The sequence below is a fragment of the Serinus canaria genome, chromosome 15 (genome assembly GCF_022539315.1).
Source record: "Serinus canaria isolate serCan28SL12 chromosome 15, serCan2020, whole genome shotgun sequence".
Lineage (NCBI taxonomy): Eukaryota > Metazoa > Chordata > Aves > Passeriformes > Fringillidae > Serinus > Serinus canaria.
The window spans coordinates 1,449,023-1,476,625 of NC_066329.1; the positions used below are offsets into that span (position 1 = coordinate 1,449,023).

Sequence of the window (27,603 nt, forward strand, 5' to 3'; positions counted from 1 at the left end):
CTGGTCCCCGTGTTGGTGACAGGGCCTGCAATGGGACAGGGGGACAGAATCTGGCTGTGAGGTGGCTGGGACATGGCCACTTTTTCTGCTCTGTATTTTGGGTGAAAAAAATGGGTTAAAGCTGCAGCCCCCAGCAAATCACCTTCCCTGGGGAAACCCAGGCCCACATTTATGCTCTCCCTCTGCCCCACACCGGGCCAGACTGGGGGGAAACTGAGGCAGGAGCTTGACCCCAGGCCTGGGGATGTCCCTGTCACACTGCCACCGTGTCCCCATGTCCTCTTCCCTTGCTGGCAGCATGGCATCCTGTGGCAAAGTGGGGTACACGGGGTGGGGGCTGTGCCCTCCTGGGGGTGCTGCAGCCAGGGGTGCTCCCATCCTGTCCCCAGCTGCCATCCCCTGCTCTCCCACGTTCCGAGCAGGACTGTGCCCCTGTCCTGGCACGTCGTGCCCACGTCAGCCCCACGCTCTTGCAGCCACCAGCTTCCTGCCAGCTCTCCGGGCGCTCTCTTTCCTGTCTCACTCCCTTCTCCGAGTCATGGGACGCTGGTGACGCGCCCCCGGCGATGAAGAAATTGCCGCTGGCCGTGCGGTCACCGGCGCTATTTCTGTGCCTCTGGGGATTGCACAGCCCTGGCCACACACTGGCCATCAGCGGGTGGCCACCACTGTGGTGTCCTGCTGGCCTAGCCCGGGGAGTGACAGTGCCATGTGAGGGGGCCAGGGCCAGCTGTGGCCAGAGGGTGGGAGCCCTGATCACCCTCATGGCAGGGCATGGATGGATGGATAGATGGAGGGAGGGAGGGAGGCATGGATGGAGGGAGGGAGGAATGGATGGATGATCATATAGATAGACAGGTTAATGCATAGCTGAACAGGTGAAGGAATTCTTGGATGGGTGCACAGATGATGGATGGATGGATGGATGGATGGATGGATGGATGGATGGATGGATGGATGGATGGATGGATGGATGGACGGACAAGTGGACAGCTGGTGCACAACCTGTTGAGGCAGTCTGAAGGATGGACAAACTGCTGTGGAGCATGGAGCGAGCAAGATCTTCTCCTGGTTCCTCCACCTCTCCAGGACTGTCCTGGGCACAGCCCTGCCCACCCCAGCGCCACGGAACCCACCCCAGCCGCCACCTCTGCCGGGGAGGAGGAAGAGGAGGAGTCGTCAGAGGCAGCGGGTGGAGGAAGCAGACCGTGCGGGTTGTGGCGCGGCTGGGCAGGGAAGTTCTGGGAAAACAAAGAACTTCTAAAAGTGAGTGACCGCTGCATCCTTCTTCCTGGAAGGAGCTGTTAATTTCTGCGTTGTGTCCTTGCGCCACCACCGAACTCTCTAAATGCGTAAATTCGGCGAGAGTGACCAAAATCAGCGGGATTGCGACACACCTCGACACGCTGAGCAGAGACATTCACCTTTAAGGAACGGGAAGATCCCTGTGGGTGCCGGGTTCCACCTGCCAGGAAGGAGAACCCAGGGGGACAGAGGAGACTGCCCTGGGTGCTGCTGGCTGTGCCGAGGCCGTGCCGAGCCCCAGGGCTCTCCCAGGGCAGCGTTGCACAAGGGGCAGCGCTGCCCTGGGCAGCATATGTCACCCTCCGTGTTCCCGTTGGTTCTGCCGGTGCACAGAGGCTAAGCCTGGTGTTCCCCACTTGGTTCAGCATCCAAATTTGTCACCCAGAGCTGTGGGTGAATGTGAGCAGGCAGATGGAGCATCCCCCCGGAGCATCAGGCAGTGCTGGGATGCCGTGCACTTCTCACACCTCCACCTCCCACCTTGCCAGGGTAGATTTTTGCCTCCCACAGCTGGATTTGGGATCCGAAACCCCCCGTAGTGGCACATGGGTGACATCCCTGTCCCCGCTGCCAGCTGCCACTGCCCTCTTTTGCATTGGGGTTTCGGGGCAGCCGGCGCTGGTTTCAGTTCAGCCTGTCGGGTGCTGAGGGGTGACACCAGCGTGAACCCAAAGTGTCTGTCCCAAGGAGCCAGGACCGGGGGGTCCTGCCGGATCCGGGTGAGCGATGGGACCGCAGCCTCCCTGCACGGTCCCGGACTCCCTCGAGGAACTGACTCGAAGAACATCCCCACCAACTCTTCCCCCGCCCTGCTCTCACCCTGCTCATTGGCCCCCGGACTTCACTTCTCTCTGCCTTCCTTCGGAGGGGAGGGTGACTCGGGTGCGCTTTAAAACCGCGCTTCCCCCTCGCCGAGCGCTCAAGGAAGTGCCTGTGCGCGCCCGGCAGCCCCGGGCGGACACCCTGCCCCGGCCATGCGGTGCGACGGGCGGCCCTGGGCAGTGCTGGCAGGTACGTGTGTGCCCCTGTGTGCCCCTGTGTGCCCCTGTGTGCCCGTGGGCTCTCCGCTCGCCCCGGCCGGAGCCGCGGAGGGAGCGCGGCCGCGGGGCCCCCTTGGCTATTGAGTCAGCGGTGCCGGGGCAGATGGCACCGAGGCCGTGCCACGGCAGTGTCGCCTCCCTCGGGCGCTGGCGGGGACGGGGACATTTCCCGCTGTGGCACACGGGGAGCACTGGGAGCGGGCAGCGTGGGAGAGAGGGGATGCTGGGGGCGGTAGGCAGAGGGGACAGTTTGGGGACCAATGGCGGAAGGTCAGGGGTCAGCTTGCTCAAAGGGACAGAGTCTGTGTGTCAGCCCAGTGCCGTATCCAAAGTCCTGTGGGTGACAGAGGGACTGGGACAGTGACTGGCAGAGCTGGACAGCGGGACTGGATCCAGGAGTTTCCCTGCTGTGCCCTCCTTTGCCGTGGCCCTCGCTGGCAGGGGGAGCTGCTGGAGCAGCTGCTGTGGCTGTTCTGTGCATCCCGGCCGCACCACTGCACCTCAGCACCCTCCTCCTCCTCCTCCCGCCGGGTGCCAGGCAGGTTTTTGGTGCAGGGGCTGAGTCTGTGGTGCAGGCAGCATTCCTGGCACGGGGGTGGTGACCCTGTGAGAAAAGGCTGTCCCTGCACCCAGCGATGCCCCAACGGCCCCTGACTGCCTCCTCTTCGTCCCCAGCTGTCACCAAAGGGCTCCTCATCCTCTGGGCAGTGCCGGGCCAGGGGGGCAGGTCCCCGCTGGCCCCCACCGTGCAGCAGACCCAGGCGCTGGTGAGGCTCATGGCCGAGGACGCGCAGGAGCTCTTCACCTTCTACGTGAGTCTCCTTCCCCAGGGCGAGGGGTCACGCCTGTCCCCTCCACAGGGCATCCGGGGGGCGGTACCCGTGCTGCTTCCACATCCCTGATCTTCCTTTCCAATCTCTGGACAGGAGAAGGATCAGCACCTGGACATCCACAACATCTGCCGCACCAACAACACCCTCGAGTGGCTGCAGAGGCCGGCCAAGGCGCGCTGGGGGCTGCGGAGGCTGCGGAGGCCCATGATCCACATGGAGCAGGCGCTGCAGGGCATCATCCGCCACCAGCGCGACCTCCAGCACCCCGAGGCCGAAATCCTTCGCCGCTTGAGCAGGACCCACCTGAAGGTGCGAGCGCTCCTCAGCAACCTGGCGGGGCTCTTCCCGGGCCCCAGCCCCCGCCCCGGCCGCCGGCCCCTCCCCAGCCCCGCGGCATCCCTCGGCATCTTCCGACAGAAGCTGCAGGGGTGCCAGATCCTCTGGAGCTACGCCCGCTTCATGGCCGAGCGCAGCGCCGAGCTGGGCGCCGGGAGCCGCCGGACGCGCCGGGAGAAGGGGAGACCGCCCCGGGGCTCACGGCGGCCCGCACGGCTCTAGGGCAGCGGAGCCCCCGTCTGCAGCTCCATCATCTCCATCATCTTCATCATCTCCATCTCCATCCCATGTGAGGCGATCCCAACCCCATTCCCAGGATGGAGAGGCATCCGATGGCCGGGATGCCCCACGGAGCCCGTCTCAACTCAGCGGAGCGAGGGCTCGGATGCGCTGACAGCACCTCCCGCCGCTTCGGCTCCTCGTGGGGACCCTGCTGTCCCCGAGCCGCCGCTGGGCTGCAGGACAGCCCTGGCTGGCTCCCCCACATCCTGCCTCTTTCCCGTGCATCCAGGTGGCCCCAGTGGAGCCGGGTGTCCCCCGGGTGCTCAGCTGTCCCCTGTCCCCGAGCCCTGCTGGATTTTCCAGTGATTCAATGGGTCGGCTGACACAGCCTGACTCAGAGCTGCTCGCCCAGCACCCGCCGGGCCCACGGAGCGCGCCGCTGCCACCGGCGGCTGTCACCGGTGTTGTCACCCCCTGCCTGCCCGCCGCCAGCTCTGCTCCCCGGGAGAAGCCGGGAGTGGAATCCTGTGTCCCTGCGCGGTCTGTGTGTCCCTCTGTGCTCGGTGTCCCCGAGCTGGGTGTCCCTTTGCACATCCCTGTGCTCTCAGTGTCCCCTGTGGTCAGCGTCCCTGTGCTCTCAGTGTCCCCAGGCTCACTCCTGCACACGGGGTGCTCCCACACTCCCAGCATCCCTGTACCCTCCGTGTCCCCCCCGAGCCTCCTGGGCCACCACAGCCCTGACTGTGCCCAGCAGGGACTCGGCTCTGGCCACTGCACTGTGACAGTGGGTGACAGTCCCCACTCCCTCCCCCCTAATTTATACATTATTATTTGTTACTTTATGGTATTTATTGATTGTTACAATTAATTTAACTCCTGCAGCTTGCAGAAGTATTTAAGGATATTTCTAATATAAAAATATCTATTTTTATTATATTTTTGTACGGTGTTAAGCTATGAACATCAGAAGGATTTATTTATGAATATTGATATTTTTGGTACACATAGAAGGGCAGTGCCCCTGCCCACGTGGCACTTCTTTATTTTTGTACAATGGCAGAAGGAAATAAAGTGCTGACCTTGGCCCATGGGCCACTGAGATGTCGTGTCCCTGTGTCCCTCTGTCCCTGTGTCTGTGGGCAGGGAGAGGCTGTGTTCTGGTGGCCAGGCTGTGCCTGTTGTCCTTGCCAGGGCACAGGGGATGTGACCTGGGGTGGTGTGGGGCATGTGGGACAACACGGTGTGACAAATGGCATGGCACAAGCTGGGATGTGGCCCGTGGCATGGCACACAATGTGGCACACAAGGGGATGTGCACAGGACGTGGCACACGACACTGTGTAGCACAGGGCATGTGACACGAAAGGCTGTGCTGTGCCACCACAGGGCCTGGCACTGCCAGGGATGTGCCATGCCACGGAATGGCACAGGCCACACGACACCTTGTGCCACATGTCACAGCCTTGTCTGGGCCATCACCACAGCCACGCTGAGTGCAGCGTCCTGCAGCCTGGCCAGGGCCACCATGGGGACCGGGCCACCCTCTGCCACCAGTCCCTCTGAGTCAAAAATCCCAAGACCTGGTCATGTGTCCCCATGGAGTCACTCGTTCCCGTGGTGCCGTGTGCCGGAGCGCCCGGCTCTGCCCGGCACCGTGCCTGACTCAGTCCTGGCAGTGCTACCGGGACGGCCACCACGGCCAGCTGGGGACACTCGTGGTGGGACAATGTCACCATGAAGCAGCCCGGGCCAGCTTGGCGTGCTGTGAGTGACCGTGGAAGTGACCGTGACTGTGCCACCACCAGGCCGCCCAGCCAGCTCTGGGGAGGGCTGCGGAGGGGAGGGTGCAGGTACGTGACCCCCGGGAGGGCTGGGGGACCCCGAACACAGGGTGACACCTGCTGAGTGTCACTGAAGGGCTGGTGGCTTCTCTGGTGTCCCCAAGGGGTCACCCCAGGGAACCCCAGTGCCCACGCATGCGGAAAAGCAGTGGGTGACGCTGGTGGGGTGCACTGGTGGGATGGCACTGGTGGGGTGGAAGGAGCGGGGTGGCACCACTGGGGCGGACCTGCGGTGGTACAGGGAAGGGGGAGGCAGCCAGGGCAGGGTCCCATGGTGAGTCGAAGGGGAATTTGGTGGCCTCCATTATCGAGCTCGGATTCCCCAGGACAGGACCCCTGTCCCACTCAGCCCCTGCTCAGCCCCCCGGGAGGGCTCCGACCACTCACGACACGCCTCTGAACATCCCCGACACCCAGACGCCCCACAGCCTGGTCCCCACTCCGGGGGGACACCCAGGGCTTTTGGTGTCCCTGGAATCAGGGTGTCCCTGGAATCGGGGTGTCCCTCTGCACGGGGACACCGCGGGATGGGGACCTGGAGGGGAGCCAGAGGGGGATAAGTGGGGGGCGTGGGGGGCAGTTATGGGGTGGGGCAGTAAAGGGGGGAGCTGGGGCAGTTCTGAGAGGGGTTGGGGCAGGGGGGCAGTGATGGGATGGGAAAGGGCAGGAGGGGACAGCTGCTGGCTGGGATGGGATGGGTCAGTTCTGAGTTGGGAGGGGGCGGTGGGGGCAATTATGGGATGGGGAGAGGCCAGTTCTGGGCTGGGGCAGCAGGGGGCAGCACGGGGACAGGGATGGGACAAGGTGGGACAGAGAAGGATAGGGATGGGACCGGGGTAGGACAGGGATGGGCGGACATGGAACAGAGATGAGGAGGGGGCAGCATAGGGACAGAGAAGAGGAACAGGAGGGGGACAGGGATGCGGCAGAGAGGCGTCATGGGGATAGGAAGGGGACAGGGACGGGGTGGGGTGTCTGCGATGGAGCTGAGGACAGCGATGGGCAGGGAAGCTCAGAGGGGAGAGCTCGGAGGGGAGCAGAGGAGCAGCAGCGGTGGCCTTGGAACACCCGGGGCTTGTCCTCCTGTCCCTGGGCAGCTCGGCGGTGGGGATGGAGGGGGCACTGGGGACACCGGGGACAGCTGCCCCCTGACTAACCTGCCCCAGCTCCTCCTGAGGCCCCCAAACCCCACAGGTCCCCGACCCTCAGTGTCTCCTGACAGGGAGGGCTCCCCCCCCGCCCCCTTCCCGCTCCCTCCGTGGGACACGCCGGGCCCCCGCCCCTGTCACGCTCTCCTCACGCTCCTGCAGCCCCGCTCCTGCTGCCTGGCATCTCCGCCCGCATCGGGATTATTTCGTGTTCAGAGGGACGACGGGGAAGGGATATGCCTGGGACATCATCTCCCCTCCTGGTACCATTCACACCCGCTGGCACCTCAATCAATTCTGCCCTCCCCTAGCCAGCCTACGTCCTAGAGGCGGGATTCGGGTTTTTCCACACAGTCAGGCCTCCCCCCGCCCTTCCGCAGCATACAGGCTTGCTCTGAGGCACAGGGGCCGCTGGCAACACAAAAAACCTCCCCGCGGGTTTGCTCCTTTCTTCCCAGAGAAGAAACCCCCTCTTTCCATCCCAACGCTTTTGCCCAAGTGCTGAGCTTGCAGGGGTGCGACCACCGGTGTGCCACCTTGGTGATCCCACCCTGAGCCCTCGGGGGACCCTGAAGACGCAGCTTCAGCCTCCAGTCTACAGACTATGTTGCCCCTGGGAAACTCCTGTCAGGGCAAATCCGTGTCACCCCCTGCACCACACCCCCCCCCATGAGGGTCCCTCTAGCCAATAAAGACGTGTGCTAGTCTTAATTCCTCAGCTAACTGACGGGGGTCAGTGCCATCAGGTGTTCCATCGAGATAGGGGTATCGTGCCCGCGCCCCAATATCCAAAAATATGCAGGGAGGGAGAAAGGGAGCTCATCGGTCGCCCGCCCTCCACAGTGACACCAGTTCACCCTGTGATGTCCCGCTCCTACGACACAAGACTGCAGGCTAAACTGGTGCTGGGGCACTCAATGCCACCGCGCAGACCCGACTGCTCACTTGCCGGAGGAAAACTGAAGGCACGGCAGCATGCTATAGCCCCGACCCAGCAGCACAGAGGGGTCTTGCTTGTACCCCGCTGGCCGTAGAGGGGCCCCCCCTGCCCCCCAGAGGTGACGAGTCGTAGGTGGCTCTTGCCATCATCGTTCCGGACTGTTACCCCGCTCGGTGCACCGTGCCGGAGGCACACAAACTTGATCAAACCTGATTAATTAACAACTGCAGTTCGGCCTGCGCGTGAGGAAACAAAGAAAGACAGCGACAAAAAGAGTCCATTTAACCTGTTTTTTCACCCAGAATCTGGCCGTCAAACAGACCCCGCAAGGTCCTGATCCCAACGTCGGAGTGCCCCACGGGAACGGTTGAACGCCAGGGCGCCCGCCTGATCTGGCTCCATGTCATCCGTCGCCCGCTCCAGGCAGGGGACAGGCCCCGGCCGTAGGGAAGGGTTAACCCTGGCGAGGGGCGGGTCCGGGCCTACTCCCCTGGGTGGGTTTGTCCTTTTTCGCTGCAGAAAAACAAACAAACCCCCTTCACGGATTAATTCTGTGCCCAAGGGATGAGCTCCGCGGCGGCCGTGGGGGACACCACTGCCACCGCGGCCATCCCACGTTGATCCGAGGAGGGCGGCAAGCCCACCACCCACTGCCCCGCGCCGGAAAGCAGAATACCTCTTCCCTCAAAACCCCAACAGCCCCAGATCCAGACATTTTACCTCTTCCATTCTATTCCCTGCTCGGCAGCCAGCGGGGAAGCCTCGGCCCGGGGAGGGGAGGCCCGGGGGTGAAAAGTGCTGGCGGCCTCCTGGCGGCACCAGCCCGCGCCCTGCTGCGCCGCGCCCTCGCCACCCCCGAACCCACGTGCGGCCGAGCACCTCCCCCGGGGGGCTTCACAATCATCCACTCCCGCCCCTTCAAGTCATCAACTCCCAGTGCCCGCGCGAAAAACCACAGGGCGCCAACAAAAAGCCCCGTGTCACTCAGCGAATTCCAAAGGTTCTATTGCTAAGAATGAATACAGAGGCCACTCCGACATCCAGAGATTCGATAATGAAGCAGCGATACTCGATTGATGTCTGCTAGCCGCCCCATTCGTCTCCTCCGCTCTACAAGCACGGGGCGTGACCGGTATATAAAAAAACCCCGATGAAAGCTCCCCCCAGTATGAACATGAATTTCTGAAAACTTCCTCAGTCCATCCACGCAGATCCCTATGAAGATCGCTCCCGGGTACGGGCGGGTCCTTCCATCAATGGAGTTCGTACCGGGCAGGTGAAAAAAAAACGCAACGCAACCACAACTCGGACTTGGGGGCATACTATTTCCCCGACTCACCCCCTCCCACCCTTTTTGGGCCTCCCCGCTACCCCTCTAGTGGGCCGAGTGATGCTGTCGGGATGCAGGCGGCGCGGTCCCGCTGGCATGGATGCTCGCGCATGGAGTCCCGGAGGCGGGACTCCTTCGCCGCGCTGCGTCCCCCCCCCGGGATGTAGCATCTGGGGACATTTTGGCAGCGGGGAGCGGAGGTCGCGGCGTGGCGCGGCGTCCCGGCAACATACTGTGACACTTATATAACTGGGAAAAGCGGCCAGGCCCCCGCCCCTGTCACGCTCTCCTCACGCTCCTGCAGCCCCGCTCCTGCTGCCTGGCATCTCCGCCCGCATCGGGATATTTCTGCTGTCAGAGGGACTGGGGAAGGGGATATTCCTGGACATCATCTCCCCTCCTGGTACCTTCCACCCTGGCACCTCCATTCTGCCCTCTCCCTATCCAGCCTGTCTAGAGCAGGAATTCGGGTTTTTCCACCGGAGCATCCCCCCTGCACAGGTCCAGCATCTCCCCGCGGGTTTGTCTTTTTTCCCGGAGAAACCCCATCCTTTAATCCCAACGCTTTTGCCCCAAGGGCTGAGCTGCAGGGGGGACACCGGTGCCACCTTGGTGATCCCACCATGACCCCTCGGGGGACCCTAAAGCCCAGCTCAGCCTCAGTCTAGACTATGTTGCCCCTGGGAAACTCCATGTCAGGGCAAATCCGTGTCAACCCCTGCACACAACCCCCCATGAGGTTCCCTATGCCAATAAAGAAGTGCTATTAATTCCTCAGCTAATTAGGGGCGTCAGGCCATCAGGTGTCCATCAGTATGGGATGTGCTGCTCCCCATATTCCAAAAATATGCAGGGAGGGAGATGGAGCTCATCGTCCCCGCCCTCCACAGTGCCCAGTTCATCCCTGATGTCCCGCTAAGACCAGACTGGGCTAAACTGGGCTGGGGCATCAATGCCACCGGCAGACCAGACTGCTCCTTGCACGGAGAAACTGAGGCACGCAGCAGCTATAGCCCGACCCAGCCAGCACAGAGGGGTCTTCTTGTCCCCGCTGGCAGTGTCCCCCCCCTGCCCCCCAGAGGGAGGTCGTGGTGGCTCTTGCATCATCGTTCCTGGACTGTTACCGCCGGTTCACCTGCCGGAGCACAAACTTGCTAAACCTGATTAAAACTGCAGTTCGGCCCCGGTGAGAAAAAAATACAGAGGACAAAAAAAATCCATTTAACCTGTTTTTCACCCAAATCTGGCAGCAAACAGCCCCGCAATGTCCTGATCCCACGGAGTCCCCACGGGACGGTGACCCAGCGCCCTCCTGTCTGCTCCAGCATCCTCTGCCCGCTCCAGGCAGGGGACAGCCCCGCCGAGGGAAGGGTTAACCCTGGCGGGGCCGGTCCGGCCTCTCCCCTGGGTGGGTTTGTCCTTTTTCCTGCAGAAAACCCACCCTTCACTGATAATTCTTTTGCCCAAAGGGATGAGCCCGCGGCGGGCTGGGGGACACCACTGCCACCGCGGCCATCCCACCGTGACCGAGGAGTGCGGCACCCACCACCACTTCCCCGCGCCTTCCATCCCTCCAAAACCCCAAACAAGCCCCAGACCAGACTTTTTTACCTCTTCCATTCTATTCCCTGCTCCGGCAGCCAGCGGGGAAGCCTCGGCCCGGGGAGGGGGACCCGGGGGTGAAAGTGCTGGCGGCTCCTGAGGCACAGCCCCGCGCCTTCTGCGCCGCGCCTCGACACCCCCGAACCCCACGTGCGGCCGTGCACCTCCCCTCGGGGGGCTTCAATTCATCCCTCCCAGCCCACTTCAATTCATCACTTCCCAGTGCCCGCGCGAAAAACAAAGGGCGACACAAAATGCCCTGTGTCATCAGCGATTTTAAAAGTTTATTGCTAAGAATGATCAGTGCCCTCCGACTTCCTGAGATTCAATAGAAGCAGCGATACTCGATGATTCTCCTAGCCCCCCCTTCTTCTCCTCCCTCTTACAACACAGGCTGGACCGGTATATAAACCCCGAGAAGTCCCCCAGTATGAACATGAATTTCTGAAAACTTCCTCTGCCAACACCAATCCCTATTAAGTCGCTCCCGGGACGCGGCTCACAATGAAGTTCGTACCGGCAGGTAAAAAAAAAAAAACAACCAAAATCGACTTTGGGGATACTATTTCCCCTTCTCCCCCTCCCCCTTTTTTCCTCCCCCTCCCCTCCTTTTGCCGGTGATGCTCGGGTGCAGGCGGGTCCCGGCTGGATGCCGCCGCTGGAGCCGGAGCGAGGCTCCCGCCGCGCTGCGTCCCCCCCGGGATGAGCATCTCTGGGAATTGGCAGCGGGAGCGGAGCGCGGCGCTGGCGCGGTCCAGCCAACATCTGGACACTTATATAACTGGAAATGCTTCCAAGGAAAAAAAAAAATCTCAAGGAGGGGGGGATTTTTTTTTTATTTTTGTACTTTTAAATACTTTCCCCCCCCCACTCCTGCTTATCCTCCTTCTGGGTCTCCCGATGCCTCAAGCCGCTGCCGTGCCGGGAGCGGTGGACGGATGGGGAGGCTGCCAAGTGCAGGAGGGGGATCGGAGGGAGCAGCCCCCACCCCAGAAGCCGTTCTGGGGGTCCCACGGGGCAGCACCCACCGGGGATTCCCCACCCACCCCGATCCCCGGCACACGTGGGGCAGAGCCTCTCCCTTCCATCTGTGAATGGGCTGAACAGCGGCCGGGGGCACAGAGCGAGAGGGGCTTCTGAGGGGTCAGGAAATCTGCATCCCTCGGGGACACCCGGGGGCGAGGGGGGCAGGGTCCCCCCGTCCCGTGCGGGAGGGGAGCGGCGGGTCAGGGACTGGAACACGCCCAGGTAAGTCCTGTCCCACCTGGGCAGGGTAAATAAATCGAGGCTTGGATTACCCGGCACCGGCGGCACGTCCGAGGCGCTGACAAGTGCGGGCGACTTCGGCGCTCGTCACGGCCCGGGGACTTGACCTGGGGCTCGGGACCCCCACCCTGCCGGGGCCCTGCTGGTGTCATCCAGGTCACCCAGCGGCGGGGGCACCCTGGCCACCCTCCCCGAGGCTGCCCAGGGCGGGTGACGGGCTCCAGAGGCGGTTTGGCCTCTCCGAGAGGAGGTGGATGCCGCTTTGGGGGGGGCCCGGTGGACTGGGGCTTGCAGCGCCCCGCTCTTAGGAGGGGACGCCGGGGCGACCCAGCTGCCGGAGGCTCAAGGGTCCCCTTGTTCCGCGTCCAGGGATTTCCTGGCTGCAGTCTCTGGCAGCTGCGTCGTCTCTCCCCAGGGCTCCTCGGCGCTGCGCCCACTTCTCAGACGGGGAAACTGAGGCAGGCGGTGGGGCCGGGGGCGGGAGGAAGAAGGGAGGGCACGCCGAGAGCAGGTTTCCTTGAGGGAGCCCCGCTGAGTCAGCCGGGCCGGGGTGGGGCCTTGCTCCCGAAGCGCCCGGACCAGGATAACGGAGGAAAAAGCTTCTTGCACGTTTGATTAAGCACGACAGGTCGCCACCGGGCCGGTTGCGAAATGTGGGAATGCTGCGGGGGCCCCCGCCTGGAAGGGAGGCCGGGGAGCGCCTGCCGGGGGGCAGGTGAGGGCGACGGCAGCGGGACGGGAGCTGCGGCACGGCCGGGACAGAGCGGGGGGTCGGGGCATTCCGGCTGAGCTGGACGCACACCCGAGCGGGATCAGTCCCTGCTCCAGCTGGACGCCCTCCCTTTGGGTGCCTGGAACTGGAGTCATCCTGGGTGGATGCACCAGTGGCAAGGTGACGGGCCACCACCGCCTGGTCCCCGTCCCCACAGTGACAGCGGCCTCTCTCCCACACAGGCGTCGTGCCCTTCGTGGCCCTGCTCCTGCTGCAGCGGCGGCCCGTGGCCGGCCGGGCGCTGCTGGTGACCGGCTCCGGCTGCCCCAGCCACGGCCTGTGCCGCTCCAACGTGCAGGAGCAGACCCGCAGGCAGGTGGCCGTGCTCAACGCCACTGCCCAGGAACTCTTCAGCCTCTACGTAAGTGGCGCTTGGGGACAGCCGGGGATCACGGCCGGGGGGTTGAGCCACAAGTGCGTGAAGGGGGAGGGCTGGGGACATCGCGGGGATGGTGGCAGGGAGGACACAGGGGACACGGGGTGACGCTCGCCTCTCCTCCCAGCTGAAGTGCCAGGGAGAGCCGTTCAGCAGCGAGAGCGACAAGCTCTGCAACCCCGCCGGCATCTTCTTCCCCGCTTTCCGCGTCAATCGGACGAGCGAGAGGAAGGAGGTGATGGTGGCCATGTACAAGCTCTTCGCCTTCCTCAATGCCTCGCTGGGCAACATCACGCGTGACCAGGAGGAGCTCAACCCCATGGCCAAAGAGCTCCTCGAGCGGCTCCACAACACCACCAAGACCACTCGAGGCCTCATCTCCAACCTCACCTGCCTCCTCTGCAAGAACTACAACATCTTCCAGGTGGACGTCAGGTACGGGGACAGCTCCAGGGGCAAGAGCGCCTTCAAGAAGAAGCAGCAGGGCTGCCAGGTGCTCAGGAAGTACGTGCAGGTCATCGGGCAGGCGGCACGTGTTCTCCTACCTCATCTCAGCCCCTCATGAGCGCCCGCCCCGGCTTCGCTGCCTCTCTTCTGCTGGCCGGCCCCCGCCGCTGCCTCCCCAATTCCCGCCTTCCTATTTATTACCCGGACCCTGCGCCGGCCCCATCCGCCCTCTGGTAATTTATTGCCCCTTGAGGGGGTGAACATTGCAGCCTGGAGTGTCCCGGGCAGGGCAGGGCCAGCACCCAGCAGGACGAGGCAGCGCATCTCCGAGGAGCACGGGCTGGTCCCGGGATGTGCCTCAGCCATCCCCGGGCTCCCACGGGGTGTGGGGAGTTGTGGGGGTGGCGGCAGGGCCGGACTCTGTCCCCCACGGACAGTGTCACCACAGAGAGCACCCGGACAGATCCCCCTGAGCACCGCCTGAAAGCTGCTGCTTCTCTGGAGAAAGGATTGTGAGGAAGGACATTTGGGATGCAGGGACGTGGGGACTCCTGCACATTTTAAGGCTGGGCTCTCCTGCAAGGAGCCAAACTGAGGGTACTGGTGGCTGTGCTGGCTGGGGCTGGGTCCCACCGTCTGGGACAAGGCTACCTGTGTGGGACAGTCACCCCACTGTGGAGCATCATCCCCCCGCGCGGGCACAGCGGGGCACGGGTTGTCCTCTCCTTTGGAAAAGTGCTTTTCCCTTTGGAAGAGCTTGGAATGTACTAATGGCCAAGAGCTGGGATTTGCACAGCTGAATGCGGCCCTGGTGTGGGGGCGTGGGACAAGGGGACATGGGGACATGGGACACGGGGACACGGGGACACGGGACACGGGGACACTCGGCACAGGAACACAAAGACACGGGGTTGTGGGACATGGGGACATGGGGACATGGGGAGGGGCCCCAGGCCGGTGGCAGGTGGCGCTGGCTCGCTCCTGGCACCAGAGCGGGCTGTGAGTATTATTTATTGACTCCATGGAAAGCCCAGTGTGCACTGAGAGCTGACTTTAACTTTATTCGTTCTAATTATTAATAATTAATTATAAGATTTGTGGTAATATATTGCTGGAACTCTATTTAAATATTTATTTTTTTATACTTCTTGCTCTACTTTTTTAAAATAAATCAATAGAAACAGACTGTATTTGGCTGGTCTTCCTTGGGTGCCTTTTGTGCTCACCCTCAGACACCTCTGCTCCCCCTAAGCACCCTTGGGGCTGCCCCAAAACCTCTCAAGACACTGCTGCGGATCAGTCCCTGCCACCTCATTCTTTCCTCCCTTCCCACCAGCTATGGCATGGCTGATGGGAAATATATTTTTCTGGGTAGGGGGAATGTTCAAATTGACTCACCAGTTGCTCAAAAGTGCTGGGACGATGTGGGACCATGGTGGTGCAGGGACCATGGTGGTGCAGGGATTGTCCAGGCACAGGGAGCATCGTGGTGTGGGTACCATGACAGAGTGGGGAGCATCATGGCATGGGCACCACGGTGAGGGGACCATCCCAGTGTGTGGAGCACCTCGGTGTGGGGAGCCCCACTTTGGCAACCCTGGAAGTTCCTGGGGAAACAGAGAAAGGCTGGGAAGAGGCTGAGGGAGCTGAGTGAGCATGTGCGAGGTGGAGGGGACACACCAGATAAAATCAGAGCCGCTTCCCAGGCTGTGCTGGGAGAGGCTCAGCAGAGCATTGCTGGGGCCAAGACCACCTAAGGCTGCAGCAGTGGCCGGGTCCTCAGCGAGCGCCTTGCATGGGGCTGTATCGGTTAACAAGAGCCTGATTATACAGGAGACGTTGGAGCAGGATGATGAAATTTTCCTCCTCCTCCGGAGCCCTTGGGCCACTGGCCAAACCTCCCAGGCATGAGACAGCAAGCGGATGAGCTAAGATCCTGTGTGATCATCTCTCGTGTCTCAGAGGAGCCCCGACCTAAAGATCACCACAGAAATTCAGAAGTTGCCCCCTAAGCCCCTCTTCCTCTGCCCTGCAGGGCCGTGTTGCCCAGTTGTGCCCCCCAGCTCCTATGGGAGGTTTCATGGCATGAGTTTGACCCCAGACTGGTAGTGCCTTGTGCCAGTGGCAGCCTTGTGCTGCACCAGTGGTGACAGCAGGGCCAGCGGTGCCCATTTCCAGCCCAGCCTTGCTGTCCCTTCATGGAAGAGGTGAATGCCAAAAGAGAACAGGCTCCTCCATCCCACAGCCCAGGCACACAGGGACATCCCTGCATGCCATGGTGTCTCCCCATGCATGATGTGGCTTTCTTCCATCATCCAGCAGGGAAGGGACCCTGGGTGTCCCTTGTGTCCCTGCCCTAGAGGATGCATATTTAGGGATTGTAGCCCATTTGTGGGGCTCGTTTCCTGCCTGCACTCAAAGCAATACAACACCCCCCAAAAAACATAGGCACGGGGCAGGGCATCATCACTTTAGGATGGGCATTATGCCCTGGGGCCAGTGGTGCAGCACTCGTCACCATGGCACCCTGATGGCTGCCAGGGTCACCGTGGCCCTGCAGCTGGGGACACACAGGTGTCCCCGTGGCTATTGTTACCACCGGCATTATGTGGCCAACATTTCCTATGCTGGGAAGTCCAGGGCTGGACATCCAAACGTAGCCCTTCCTTGTGTCAATACCCACAGCTCATTCCCGCCAGGGATGTGGAAGGTGCCATGGGCTGCCGCCAACCCGCCCCGGGCAGCTCGAGCGCTGTCACGACCCGGGGGCAGGGTCGGCCCGGCGGGGCCGGGAGCTGGGCTGGGGACGATGTCCTGCGCGGGAGCGAGGAGCTGTGCACATCTGGATTTCTCACGCTTGCGTTCAACATCCCTCCTCAACCAGATGGCAAAAATAAATAAATAGAATAAATCACAGCCTCCTGACATAAATCGGGAACTCACGCCCCGGCTCTGCGTTTCATGAGTCTCCCTGGAAGACAGTCAAACACAGGCGAGGACAATGGGTTCACTTCTCCCCTGTGTCGGGTCATTCTCAGTTAAGGCTCATTAGCAGCAGGCGGGGGATTAACTCTTCCTTCCCTGGAAACGCGTGGACAAGCCCCTAAAATTCCCCAAATCGCTTCCTCTACCCTCCCGTGAGGTTTTGGAGTCGGGGCCGGCGGTGGCCCCCGGCTCGTGCCATCGCCCCAGCGAGGCAGGACGCGCTGCTCTGCTCATCCCAGACTCGGGAGGGATGGAAAGGGCTTCCAATTACCTCAGCCAGCGGCTGATCCCACCCAGCCGGCGCCCCGGGGAAGCGGGCCAGCCCCGCGAGCAGGACCGGGAGCACCGCAAAGGAACCGGCGCTGCGGCTTCCCCAGCGGCACTGGCAGGACCCTGTCAGTAACTCCCCTTGGGCCCCAGGACCAGGGAAACTATGTTGGCTGGGATGAGAGCCAGGAGGGGCTCCAGGGAGCCGTTGCGATGGGAGGGATGCCCGCGCCCCGATAACGGAGCGGCCTGACCACGGGCCTCGAGCTGCGGGTCAGCGCTGCCTTCGGGGAGCGGGATACGTGAGGAGCTGCTCCTGCCCACGGTGAAGTCAGTGCCGCTGCCTGGGTGTGACTGACTGACCTCAGCCCTTGGCCCCGCGGCGCGGATCATGTGCTGCCTGACGCCGCGCGAACCCGGCCGGACGGGCCCTGCGCTGCCCCGGGGCCACCGGCCAGACGGGACTTGCCGTCCGCGGGGCAGGTGCGGGGCTGGGGCACCACCGGCTGCGCGTCCCCTCGGCGGCGTGACCCGCGCTGCATCCCCGGGACCGAGCCGGCGGGAGCATCCCAAGAGGGGCTGACCTCGCCGGCAGAGCCGGGGGTGGCGGTCGGGTCGTTCCCCGAGAGATCCCAGGGGGAGCATCCCGCCTTCCCCCGTGTGTACCCAGGCTGCGGTCGGACCCACTGGTGCCCACGGCAGAGCCCCTGCCCCATCCAGCGGTGCCCCCAAGGCTCGGCACCGGCCAGAAGCGTTTGGCTGGTGACCATCCCCCCAGCAGGTCCCCAAGCCGGGTCCCCGAGGACGGGAACATCGCATCCCGAGGGCCGGCTGGAGGCTCCATCCCGGGCTGGCCGCCGGCCCGAGCACGCAAAGCAGAGCCGAGCCCATCTGAAACGCATTCGGGCACTGTTGCTGCAATAGCAGATGCTCCTGCGGGTCGCCGGCCACATCACAGCCCGGCGGAGCGGGAACCGCACGCTCACATGGGAAGAAACAGTTCTTGTCCCAAACGGCTCGAACTCCTAATTGGGGACCAACCGTGACAAATAAACAAGACAATGGACTGGAGGCGAGACGAGCGCAACCTCTGTCGCAGGGACCCGGCTCCGAGAGCCGCCCCCGTGCCCAGCAGGGGACCTGGCACGGCCCGCAAGAGCCGGGGGGAGGGCAGGGGGCAGGATCCGGACCCCCCGGCAGAGCCACTCTCTGTGTGACACCGCTGGAGCTCGGGGCTGGCTCGGGAGCAGGATGACACATCCCCAGTGGTCCCCCGAGACCCTTGTCAGTAGCTTTGCTCAGCAAGTGTTTAGTCTCATTTGGAGCGGGGTCAACTCCAGCCCAATTGAGCTGCTGGAGCGGCCTCTCTTTGCTGCACCCCAGCTTGGGGCTGGCCGGGGACGCCCCGCACGGGGCTTAGGGACCCTTCTCCCTCGGGCAGGGGATGCTTCGGGCTGCCTTGGAGCTACGGGCGGGGCCAGCCCCGGGGATCTGATAGCGCTGCTATCTCGGCGCAGCTATGGCCCTCCAACAGAGACCGGGGCACTTCCGCAGCCCCGGCTGCGCTTGGCTCCGATGGAGAAGCTCGATAAAGTGCTCAGTGCCCTGGCCAGACCCTCGGCCTGCAGAGCACCCGGACATCAGTGCCCAAAAGGGAGTGAACATCCCTGCTCTTCTGCCCCTGCTTTGCTCTGGTCTCATGGGATGTGGAATCTGCCGTGAAGATTCCAAAGCCCAAAGACCAAAATTCAGCAGGACCTGTGAGGCTGAAGCTATTTGAGGCACATCTGCTTAACAAGGCATTTCAGGTGGCCTGAGCCTACATAATTCTTGGCCCTGAGGAGGAAATCAGAGCTCAAGGGAAAGATCCCACCTAGGGAAAGGGAGGGCACTTTGTGATATGGCAAGGGTGAAGAGATGGGAAGAAAAGTGTTTGGAAGCAAATCCCAAGCAGGCTCCCAGAAGAGCAGGCAACACTGGGAGAGTCCCATTAGGATGGTAGGGATGGTGGGGAAGGACCAGCCCTGGGAATAAGCAGGAGCTGTGGCAGGTCCTCAGGCTCCTTGGGACCAGGGCTGCAGTGAGGGCACATGCCACTGAAGCCCCCTGTACTCCTCCTGCTGCTCCAGCTGGTGGCCTCTGGCCCTGTAGGGCACAAGGGGTTGTGCCACATTTGGCTGCACATCAGTGCAGCTCTGGGGGAAGATGAGCCCCTGCTGTCCTTTTTCCCACTAAAACTAATTCAGGGAGTCAGCAAAAGGAGTGGAGAGTCCTGGAGAAACAGAGGAAAGGAAAGCAGAGGTTCCTCTAAAAATGAAGGAGGGACAACAGCCCTAGCTGAGACTCTGTCCCTGTACTTTGCTCTCCCTACACTCTCCAGCCCCAGGGCACAGCAGCATTTCCAGCCCAGTGGCACCACAGGGGAAGAGGGAGACACTTCCAGTTAAAACTGGGGGTGTCCCACAATTATTTCCCTACTCCAGGCTTCACCCAACACGAGCAGGATCCCTCTGCTGAGGATCCCCAGCCCATGCCTGCAGCAAGGCAGGGATTGAGGCAGGTACCTGATGGGTACCTTGGGTGACCCACAGAACTGGGCTACACCTCCCTCACCTGGCTGAGCTCACCATGAAGATGCCAAGCTTCCCCCGGCCTTCAAGACATCTGGGACAGGTTTTAGGGCCAGAAGAGCTGACATGTTCATTTATTACAGCAGAATGAAGTGCTACCTGGCCTGGGTCACGCTCCCCTCTTGTTTCCTAAGAAAACAAGGTGTGCGTGCAATCCCGCCGGGCGAGCGTGTGCGCGCCTGTGGCTGCCAACCAAATTTGACTAAGGGCCTGAGGCTTCAGAGATAGGAAGTTCCTACACGTCTTGTGAAGACAGGAGAGGGAGAGGAGCAAGCTCCAAATGAGGCCCCACGGCAGCAGCATGAACCCAGCCCTTAAAAGCCACTGGAGATTCTCCTCCTTTGCAGCCGGGCACTGTGAGGCACAAACCTGCTCCTAGAAAGATTTCTCCTTGCTTTTTTCCCCGCCTGGCATCTCCCACATGGGCTCTGCTGTTGAGGCAGGAAGGACAGCCATGGGTGGGTGAAGTCTGTCTCTTCCTGGCAGCCCTGGTGAGATGCCTGTCAGGTTCTGGGATGGGGATTTCCATGCGGAAGCTCTGGTCACCCCACCTTGGTGTTGCCAAATTGTGCTGGCAAACACCTCACCTTGGTGCTGCTGCGTGTCAGCCTGCTGTGGGGCAGCATTGGCTCTCTGAAGTGCTCATCACCCTGGGCTCACAGGTCACCCTGTCACCTTTGGTCCTATCACCCCAACACCACTAGTCACCATTATCCTGACACCACCAGCCTCCATCACCCTGACACACTGGTCCACATCATCTCAGCAACCACCAGCACCACTCCCCACCACTCCAGTACCACAGGTCCCAGCACCCCAACAGGTTCAGTCCCCACCACCCCAGAACCACAGGTCTCCATCAGCCCAGCACCACCAGTCTCCAGGGCACCAGGAGACGCAGTCCCTCAGGATTTACCAATCCCTAGGGACAAAGTGAAAGGCTCTCTCCTTTCCTAACCCTGCTGTAATTAATGTTAAATCTTCCCTTGCTCCCTCCAGCACCCTGGGCAGAGGGGCCCAGCCCGGCTCCAGGGGCCGGCGGGGAGAGCTCCGCAGTCCCGACCCCGGGCGTATCCACAACCTCGCATGCTCGCCTTGCAGCCAAGCCCTGGAGGAAACAAGCCCCAGCTGTGCCTCTTCACAGCTACTGTGACCGGGGTCTTCCCCCAGAAGGTCTCGGCCGAGCAGCGGGAGGGACCTGCCCCACCGTGCCGGAGCTGGGGCAGAACAAGCTGCACTTCGTGGATTGGAGGTGCAGGGTACAAGGGCTCCTCGCTCCCCGACCTGCCGCCCCACGGCCTGTGGAAAGCCGGGATAAGACAGGTCCCATCCCGCGTCCTCGGGGCCGGTTCCGCGCAGGGCTGTGTTTACATGTCCCCGTGCCGGCCCACATCTGTGTTTATGTGTGTGTTTCCGTACGGGTGCGTGTGGCTCCGTGTGTGTGGCGGGGTTTCTGGGTGTGTACGGGTGTCTCTTCGCGTCGGGCTCTCAGTTAACCTCTTAGAAAATGAAAACAAGCCTGGAAGCCTGGCAGCTGTTGCCGAGCCCCGCTCCAGCGCCGCTTCCAGACAGACGGTAACCGCAGGTCTGATGACCGAGCACACACACGCTTCCCTTCGGGCCTTCTTAATTGCGCCGTCAGATATTCTGAAACAAAGGAAATTAAAGACTAAACTGATAGCAATAAATATGTCACGGGAGCAACGGGAGGCAGGCAGCTCCCCGGGCGGCTGGGAACTGGCAGCAGGGAGGGAGAACGGGATCAGGAACTGCAGGAACTGTGGGCAGGAGACCAGGCTTGGTCAGGGCTCTGCCGAAAGTTGGGTGGGCATTGGCAACGCCGCTGACCCTGGGAGAGGCCTGGGAAGGCTCCAGCATGGACGGTCTGGATGGCAACGTTGGATTTCTCATGGAAACTTGTGTAGGTTCTTGCCAGGTCCCAGGATTTTTTTTTTCCCTTGTCTTTGCCCAGATTTTCTCTAAGCGGCTCCTCTGATTCCCTCCAGCTGCCTGCACGCGAGTGCTGCAGCAAATGCATGGAGAGAGGTGGGAGGAGGGATGCCAACCTCTCCCGGTGGGCACATGGCTGGGGGCACCAGAGGGGACTGCTGGGCACAGATCTGTTTGCCTGCAAAGGTGTCAGCACCAGTTTAGGGGCTGAGCTGGATGGGGACCACCAAAATGGTGCTCGAGGATGGGATGGGAGAGCACTGGGAAGCCGAGCTGATGCAGGCAGGCTTCAGAGCAGGGATAAGCAGGACCTGGCAGCAACTTTAGTGGCGGCTGGCAGAGCATGGGAACCACACGTCCACCGGCTGCCAGCTCATGGGATGAGGCGATCACTTTGAGAAAGCCCTGACCCAGCACGGGAAACAGCCTGGCAGAGGGGCAGGAAAAGCCCAGGACCTGCTGAGCCTGAGAAGGTGGAGTGGGAGGTGCAGGGGATGTGGTGGAGCAGGGCAGAGAGATCTGCTGTCTGCCACTGGAGGGTGGGACAAGACACTCTGGGGCCTTGACCACAGTGAGAGACATTCGGGAGAGATCTTCCTGGGTTTCCAGGATCACTGCTTGTGGAAGAACCCCAGGAAGAGACAGGACAGGGATGCAGAGCAGGCAGCTCGCTCCCACGCAGGAGCTGCTCACTGCAGCATCTCCAGATTACACTCCCCAATTCCTCAGACTTTCTCCCAACCTCGGCTTCCCAGCTGGGATGTGCAAGCAGCTCGGTTGAGAGAAGATGCAAGCAAGAGTGGCTCAGACACGGCAGGATGAGGGGTTGAATTCAGGCAGCAGAAAGGCTTTGCTGGGCTAAATCCCTTCTTGAAGCCAGAAGGTTTTTTGGCGTCCTCACAGCGGTGTCCAGCCTATTGTGGGAAAGCACTGAGTGCCGGTCCCAGCGCTGGAGGCAGTGTCACACGGCTCTCTGGGAGTGCTGCGGAACCAAGGCACTTCTGGCTGAAAAACATCTTTCCATAACCACAGGGGAGGAGAGAGCCAGCTGGGCAGAAAACACAGGCAGGGCAGTTCCCTAGAAATATCTGAACACCTCCAAAAAAAAACCTGAGGTAGCAACTGTCCCCAGCCCCGTGGCTGGATTCATCCCGTTTATATCTCCCAAATCCCCCGGCTCTCCCAACTCTGCTATTCCACTCTTCTGGCGCGATTCCTGCCAAGTTCCTCGGGCACTGATCCAAAAGGCAGCTGGGTGTCCCTGCGGCACCCGCAGCCTTTTTGCTGATGGGCACTTTGCTGGGGCAGCTTCCCTTCCCGGGAGCCGGAGGGGAAGGAAGCGCGGCCGGCGGGGCTGGCAGTGACCCGTGGCGCTGCCACGAGTGGCTCGCCGTGCGGCCGCCACTTCCGCTGCTCGGAGTTGCGAAGCCGCTGCCTCGGGGCATTGCAGGCAGCTGGCAGGGAGGGACGGGCCAGGGCGCTCCATGCCAGCCCGAAATCCTGGCCGGTGGCCACCTGTCATTCCCGCCGGGATGTGTTGGGTGCCAGGGGCAGGCGCAGCCCCGCAGGGTCAGCCCGCAGCTCCCGATGCCGTGTGCTGGGAGAGAGCCAGACCTGCCACCGGCTGGTGCTGGCACAGGAAACCTTCAGGTGCTCAGCCTGGTCTGGAGCCCAGGAATTTGGTCCAAGTATGGGGCAGCCCCGAGGAGCAGGGCAGGAGGGAGGCACTATGTGGAATCCTGCAGTTCGCTGGAGCCTGAGCATCTCTCAGTCCTAGCTGCAGCTGCTGTAGGAGTCCATACTGGGACCGGTGGTATTTAGAATCTGCTTTAGTTACATAGAGGAAGGGCAGGTTTGTAGATGACACTGAGCTGAGCAGTGAGACACCCAAAGGACAAGGCCATCCAGAGGGACCTGGGCAAGCTCAAGCAGTGGGTCTGTGGGAATGTCCATGTGGTTTAATAGGACCAAGTTCTGCTGCTGCACCTGGGTTGGGGCAACCCCTGGGATCAGTTCAGGCTGGGGATGAAGGGATCAAGAGCAGCTCTGAGGAGAAGGACTTTGGGTTGCTGGTGGGGGAGGGCTGGCCATGATCTAGACACCCCCATGTCCTGGGCTGAGCCCCCAGCATGGGCAGTGAGGGAGGGATTCTGTCCCTCTGCCTCACCAACCAGGTGAGACCCCACCTCCCCCCCTGCCCTGGGGCCCAGCACAGGAGGGACCTGGAGCTGCTGGAGCCAGTACAGAAGAAGGCATGGAGATGCTCCAAAGGCTGGAGCCCCTCTGGTGTGAGGAAATGATGAGAGAATTGAGATTGTTTCTCCTGGAAAAGAGAAAGTTTTGGGGTGACCTAATTGTGGCCTTGCAGTTCCTAAACGGAACCTACAAGAAAGACTTTTACAAGGATAACATGACAAGGGGGAATGGCTTCCCACTGACAGAGAACAGGGTTAGGTGGGATACTGGGGAGAAATTCCTCCCTGTGAGGATGGGCAAGTCCAGGCACAGGCTGCCCAGAGAAGCAGTGGCTGCCCCTGGATTCCTGTCAGTGTCTAAGGCCAGGTTGGATGGGGCTTGGAGCAGCCTGGGCTAGTGGAAGGTGTCCCTGCCCATGGCAGGGGGTGGAATGGGATGGGCTTTAACGTCCCTTTCAACCCAAAATATTCTGTGATTCTGTGAGAAGAGCAGAGGAGACTGTTTGATGCTGCCCACCCTTGATGCAGGAGACAGCCGAGTCCCTGGATCCATGAGGATCCTTCTCAGCTGTGTGCCATGCTGGGAAGAGGAAGGAGAGGGGCAAGGCAGCTTCTTGTTGAGTCTCAGTGGGAAAGCACCAGGAATCAGAGCACCTTTGGCAAGGGGAAAGCCAAGGTTCTCCCCCACCTTTGTTCATTCATGTCCGTGGGTGAGACATCCCAACATGCCAGGGAAATCACTCCACTGCTCCCTGGCCCATCACAGAGCAGGCTGCGGCCTCGCAGTCCCACGCAGCCTGGCTGTTCCCATATCCCCCTCCTTCTCCCCCAGGTGAGCCTCTGAGAAGGAACTTCCCACCAAGAACAGACTTGCCTTGCTCTCAGCGAAGGGAATCTGCACCCTGGCTTGGCGTAGGAACTCACTGTTACTCAGAAGGGATCCAGCTTTCTCTGTAAGCTCCTGCCTGGCGAGGGGCAGCTGCCGAGCCTGGCCTCTTCTTCCTCCCAGCCCACGCAGGTGGGGGAAGTGCCTGGCACAGAGCTCTTGCTTTCCTGAGCAAAGGAATGTTCCTTGGCTGTGGGAGCAGCAGCAGGAGAGCAGGTGGGCTCCCAGGAATGAAGTGTTTTTTCCTCCTGCCTTGGCTTGAGGAGGCCAGCGCTGCCCTTGCCGTGTCCTGGAAGCCGAGGCTGGAGCCAGGGGAATTTTATCACCCTCCTTCACCTGTTGTCTTCTTCAGAAAATACCACAGATAAGGCTCAAAAGCCAGTCCCCCAATTCAGTGTGGCTCCTGAGTATCCTCACATAAATCCTCCTGAGACAGCTTTTCAGCAGAAAACCAAGTTTCAGAGGAACTGGAAATAGACAGCAAAACCACCTGAACATGACCTGTATCTCAGCCCCACAATGATTCCCATCTCATTCCATCTTTGCTCCACTGTCATACACCAAACCATCTTCTCTCATGTCCACCCTGTGAGCCAGCCCAAGGCAGGCTGTGCTCACCCAGGGAGTCCCTACACAGCTCCCAGGAATGCTGCTCACACCACAAGATTCATGGGGATCAGTGCTAATCTCCACACTCACTAAACCCAAAGAAAGTTCTCAAAAAATCTGCAGAAATACTGAAATCAGCAAAATCCTCATCCTTCCTGCACCAGTAAGCGATGGCTAAACATTATTCTAGATCAAAGGAAGACAGGAAGGGCCAGATCAGACCTAAAGCCCATCCAGTCCATGTCTGCCTCCAGCAGTAACTCCCAACAGATGCTCCAGAGGAAGGTGCAAAGCCTCCTCAGTGCACAAGACACAAAATATTGTGCCTGAGTGGGACTTCTGATCATCCCCCATGAGGGCACAGGAACAAGTCCAGAGGTTTTGCTGGCTAAGACCATGGGATGCAGGTGGGATCCACACCAGCTCATTCAAAGGCCAGTGTTAGGGGGGAGATGTCCCTCTGCAGATAATGGAGAGAGGGATGAAAGGCTTCCTTCAGTGATTCAAAAGGAGAGCCTGTCTCCACTCTGAATCATCCTGGGAAAGAGTTGATCTCTCTTCATTGACCAAATACGGAGTTTAAGGCCGTTGGCCTTCAGTCAGAGCTCTCAAACATCTCAAATTGGAGTGGGTGCACCAACAGAAAGGGTTTCAGCTTCAGCAACATCCCTCCATATGCACCTGGCTTTGATGCCTCCCTCAAATACCAAATGTCACCACTAAGGTGCAGATCACAGGACAAAGTGAGATGGCCCCCAGCAGACTGCTGAATTTAGGGAAAGTTCATTTCCTAAAGCCCTGCTTCACAAGGCTCTCCAGTAATATTCTGGACTAATAAAGGAAACTCCTCACAGAAACCTACACAGCAACAGAAACGGCAGAGAAGCATCAGTTGAGAGCACCTTGAAGAACAGAGCTCTGTCAAATCACTCCTGGCTGGCAGAGTTGTGACCTCAGGAGAGTCACTTCCACTTTGAATTTCAGCTTCTCCCTCTTTATAGTGGGTGTAAAGCTCATAGAATTGTAGAATAATTTGGGTTGGAAGGGACCTGAAAACTCATCCTGACCTGAAAACTCACCCCCTGCCATGGGCAGAGACACTTTCCACCAGCCCAGGAGACTCCAAACCCCTCCCAACCTGGCCTTGGGCACTGCCAGGGGGCAGCCACAACTGCTCTGGGCACACTGTGGCAGGGCCTGCCCACCCTCCCAAGGAACAATTCCTTCCCAATATCCCATCCATCCCTCCCCTCTGGCAGTGGGAGCCATTCCCTGTGTCCTATCCCTCCCTACATGAGATGTTCAACCTCCTTTACAGAGAAACTTGTGACCTGCGGATGCAGTAGGTGCTGATGGATTAATGGAATTACTAATGGAAAGCAGAGGAAATAGCAGCTGAAAACCCCAAGCCCGCCCACAGGCAGCATTTCCTGCCACAGTGATGCACAGGGGGCTGGTGACAGCAGCAGAGCCCCTGTGATGTAACACCCCCAACGTCCCGGAGCTCCCGGCGGCTCCGTGCGATGATCCCGGCAGGTCTGAACAGGAGCCACGGTGCCCGCGGTCCCGCACGGCGTCCTCAGCCCGGCACTGCCAGCGACGAGGAGCTCATGGAGAGGCTTCAAAGGTGCCCTGACATCAGCAAAGCCACGGCACGGCCGCAGGTCTGGCCAGGCCCAGCTCCTCCTGGAGCCATTATCAAAGCACTTGAGTCACAGAGCCGCGCTGACCGTCACTGCCTTTGTCCGGCGTGGAAGGATGCCCAGGCGGACAGATCTGACTCTCACAGCTCGCTCTCCTTCCCAACAGAGCTTCTTACACAGCACGCTCTGTTGCTGGGCTATAGGGAATTTTTGTCCTGGTTTTCTTGACGTGATCCTTTTCAGAAAGAAAACCCTGACTCATGAAGCTGTGACGTTGAATGTGCTGCTGTGTAAGGCCTGACACAATGAGACACTTGGCATCCGCTTGCTCCGAGCCTGGCCAAGGGGAATATATGCATTTTTAAGAACTGAATACCCTAATTTTTTACTTTTAAGGAATAGGGAAGCCTTAGCAATGCTGTAGCAACAAGGTTCACCCAAACACAGTCAAATGTCTCCCACTGGAGAGTTAAAAAAGCGAAATGAAAAAATAATGGTTTTCCCTTTGCTTTTGGAATCAGTGGCCAAATATGCTGCTGCTCTTCCGGAATGAGCAGCTGCCAATTCCAGAGGAGAAAATCTCTTGTAGCCAAGCAGCTCAGCTCCTACATTCTCTCCAAGAGCCTGGGAAAAAGGAAAGGCGGCCAGCCAGTCGGTTAAATAATTTTTGGAAATAAATAGGTAATGGCCCTCCAACACACCACTGCCATGGCAAGCTTACTTGCAGGCTGACGTCTTTTTTTAAAGCAGAAAATTGACACATCCATGTCAAATCCTTAGATCTCCTTTGCAGAAGCACTGTGAGTTGATTGTGGGTCAGATTTCCAAGTCACCAAAAGCCTTAAAGCACACAAAGCTTTCCCAAAATTAACGCATGCAGCAAAGTGTACTTGGATGAGCCCATCTGGCCTTAGCTAAAATGTACTGAAATACTGGGAATTAGGGATTTTTTTTTTGGATATTCCTGCTCCAAGGCTTCC

The 27,603-nt window shown here is 60.5% G+C and overlaps 2 protein-coding genes across 3 annotated transcripts; both read left to right on the forward strand.

The window, feature by feature from the left end:
- The first annotated feature begins 45 nt into the window (after positions 1-45).
- On the forward strand, positions 46-4,815 carry LOC103818216 (LIF interleukin 6 family cytokine). Of its 2 annotated transcripts, XM_050980660.1 has the most exons (3): positions 46-2,316; positions 3,021-3,157; positions 3,272-4,815. In XM_050980660.1, the coding sequence occupies exons 1-3, from the start codon at positions 2,280-2,282 to the stop codon at positions 3,734-3,736; spliced, it is 639 nt and encodes a 212-aa protein (XP_050836617.1). In that variant the 5' UTR covers positions 46-2,279; the 3' UTR covers positions 3,737-4,815. The 2 variants fall into 2 exon arrangements, with proteins under 2 accessions (XP_050836617.1, XP_050836616.1); XM_050980659.1 differs by having other exon boundaries at positions 46-3,157.
- Positions 4,816-12,514: 7,699 nt separating this feature from the next.
- On the forward strand, positions 12,515-14,634 carry LIF (LIF interleukin 6 family cytokine). Its single transcript, XM_050980726.1, has 3 exons — positions 12,515-12,578; positions 12,797-12,996; positions 13,139-14,634. Exons 1-3 carry the CDS (start codon positions 12,515-12,517, stop codon positions 13,574-13,576), a joined length of 702 nt encoding a protein of 233 aa, XP_050836683.1. The 3' UTR covers positions 13,577-14,634.
- Positions 14,635-27,603: the final 12,969 nt, after the last annotated feature.

Bases quoted from the DNA above. Each gene is read 5' to 3' on its own strand.
- LOC103818216 (XM_050980659.1), top strand. From the start codon at position 2,981: ATGCCCCAACGGCCCCTGACTGCCTCCTCTTCGTCCCCAGCTGTCACC. The intron at 3,158-3,271 runs GTGAGTCTCCTT...ATCTCTGGACAG, and splicing joins AGGAGCTCTTCACCTTCTAC to GAGAAGGATCAGCACCTGGA.
- LIF (XM_050980726.1), top strand. From the start codon at position 12,515: ATGTGGGAATGCTGCGGGGGCCCCCGCCTGGAAGGGAGGCCGGGGAGC. The intron at 12,579-12,796 runs GTGAGGGCGACG...CCCCACAGTGAC, and splicing joins GAGCGCCTGCCGGGGGGCAG to AGCGGCCTCTCTCCCACACA. The intron at 12,997-13,138 runs GTAAGTGGCGCT...CTCTCCTCCCAG, and splicing joins AGGAACTCTTCAGCCTCTAC to CTGAAGTGCCAGGGAGAGCC.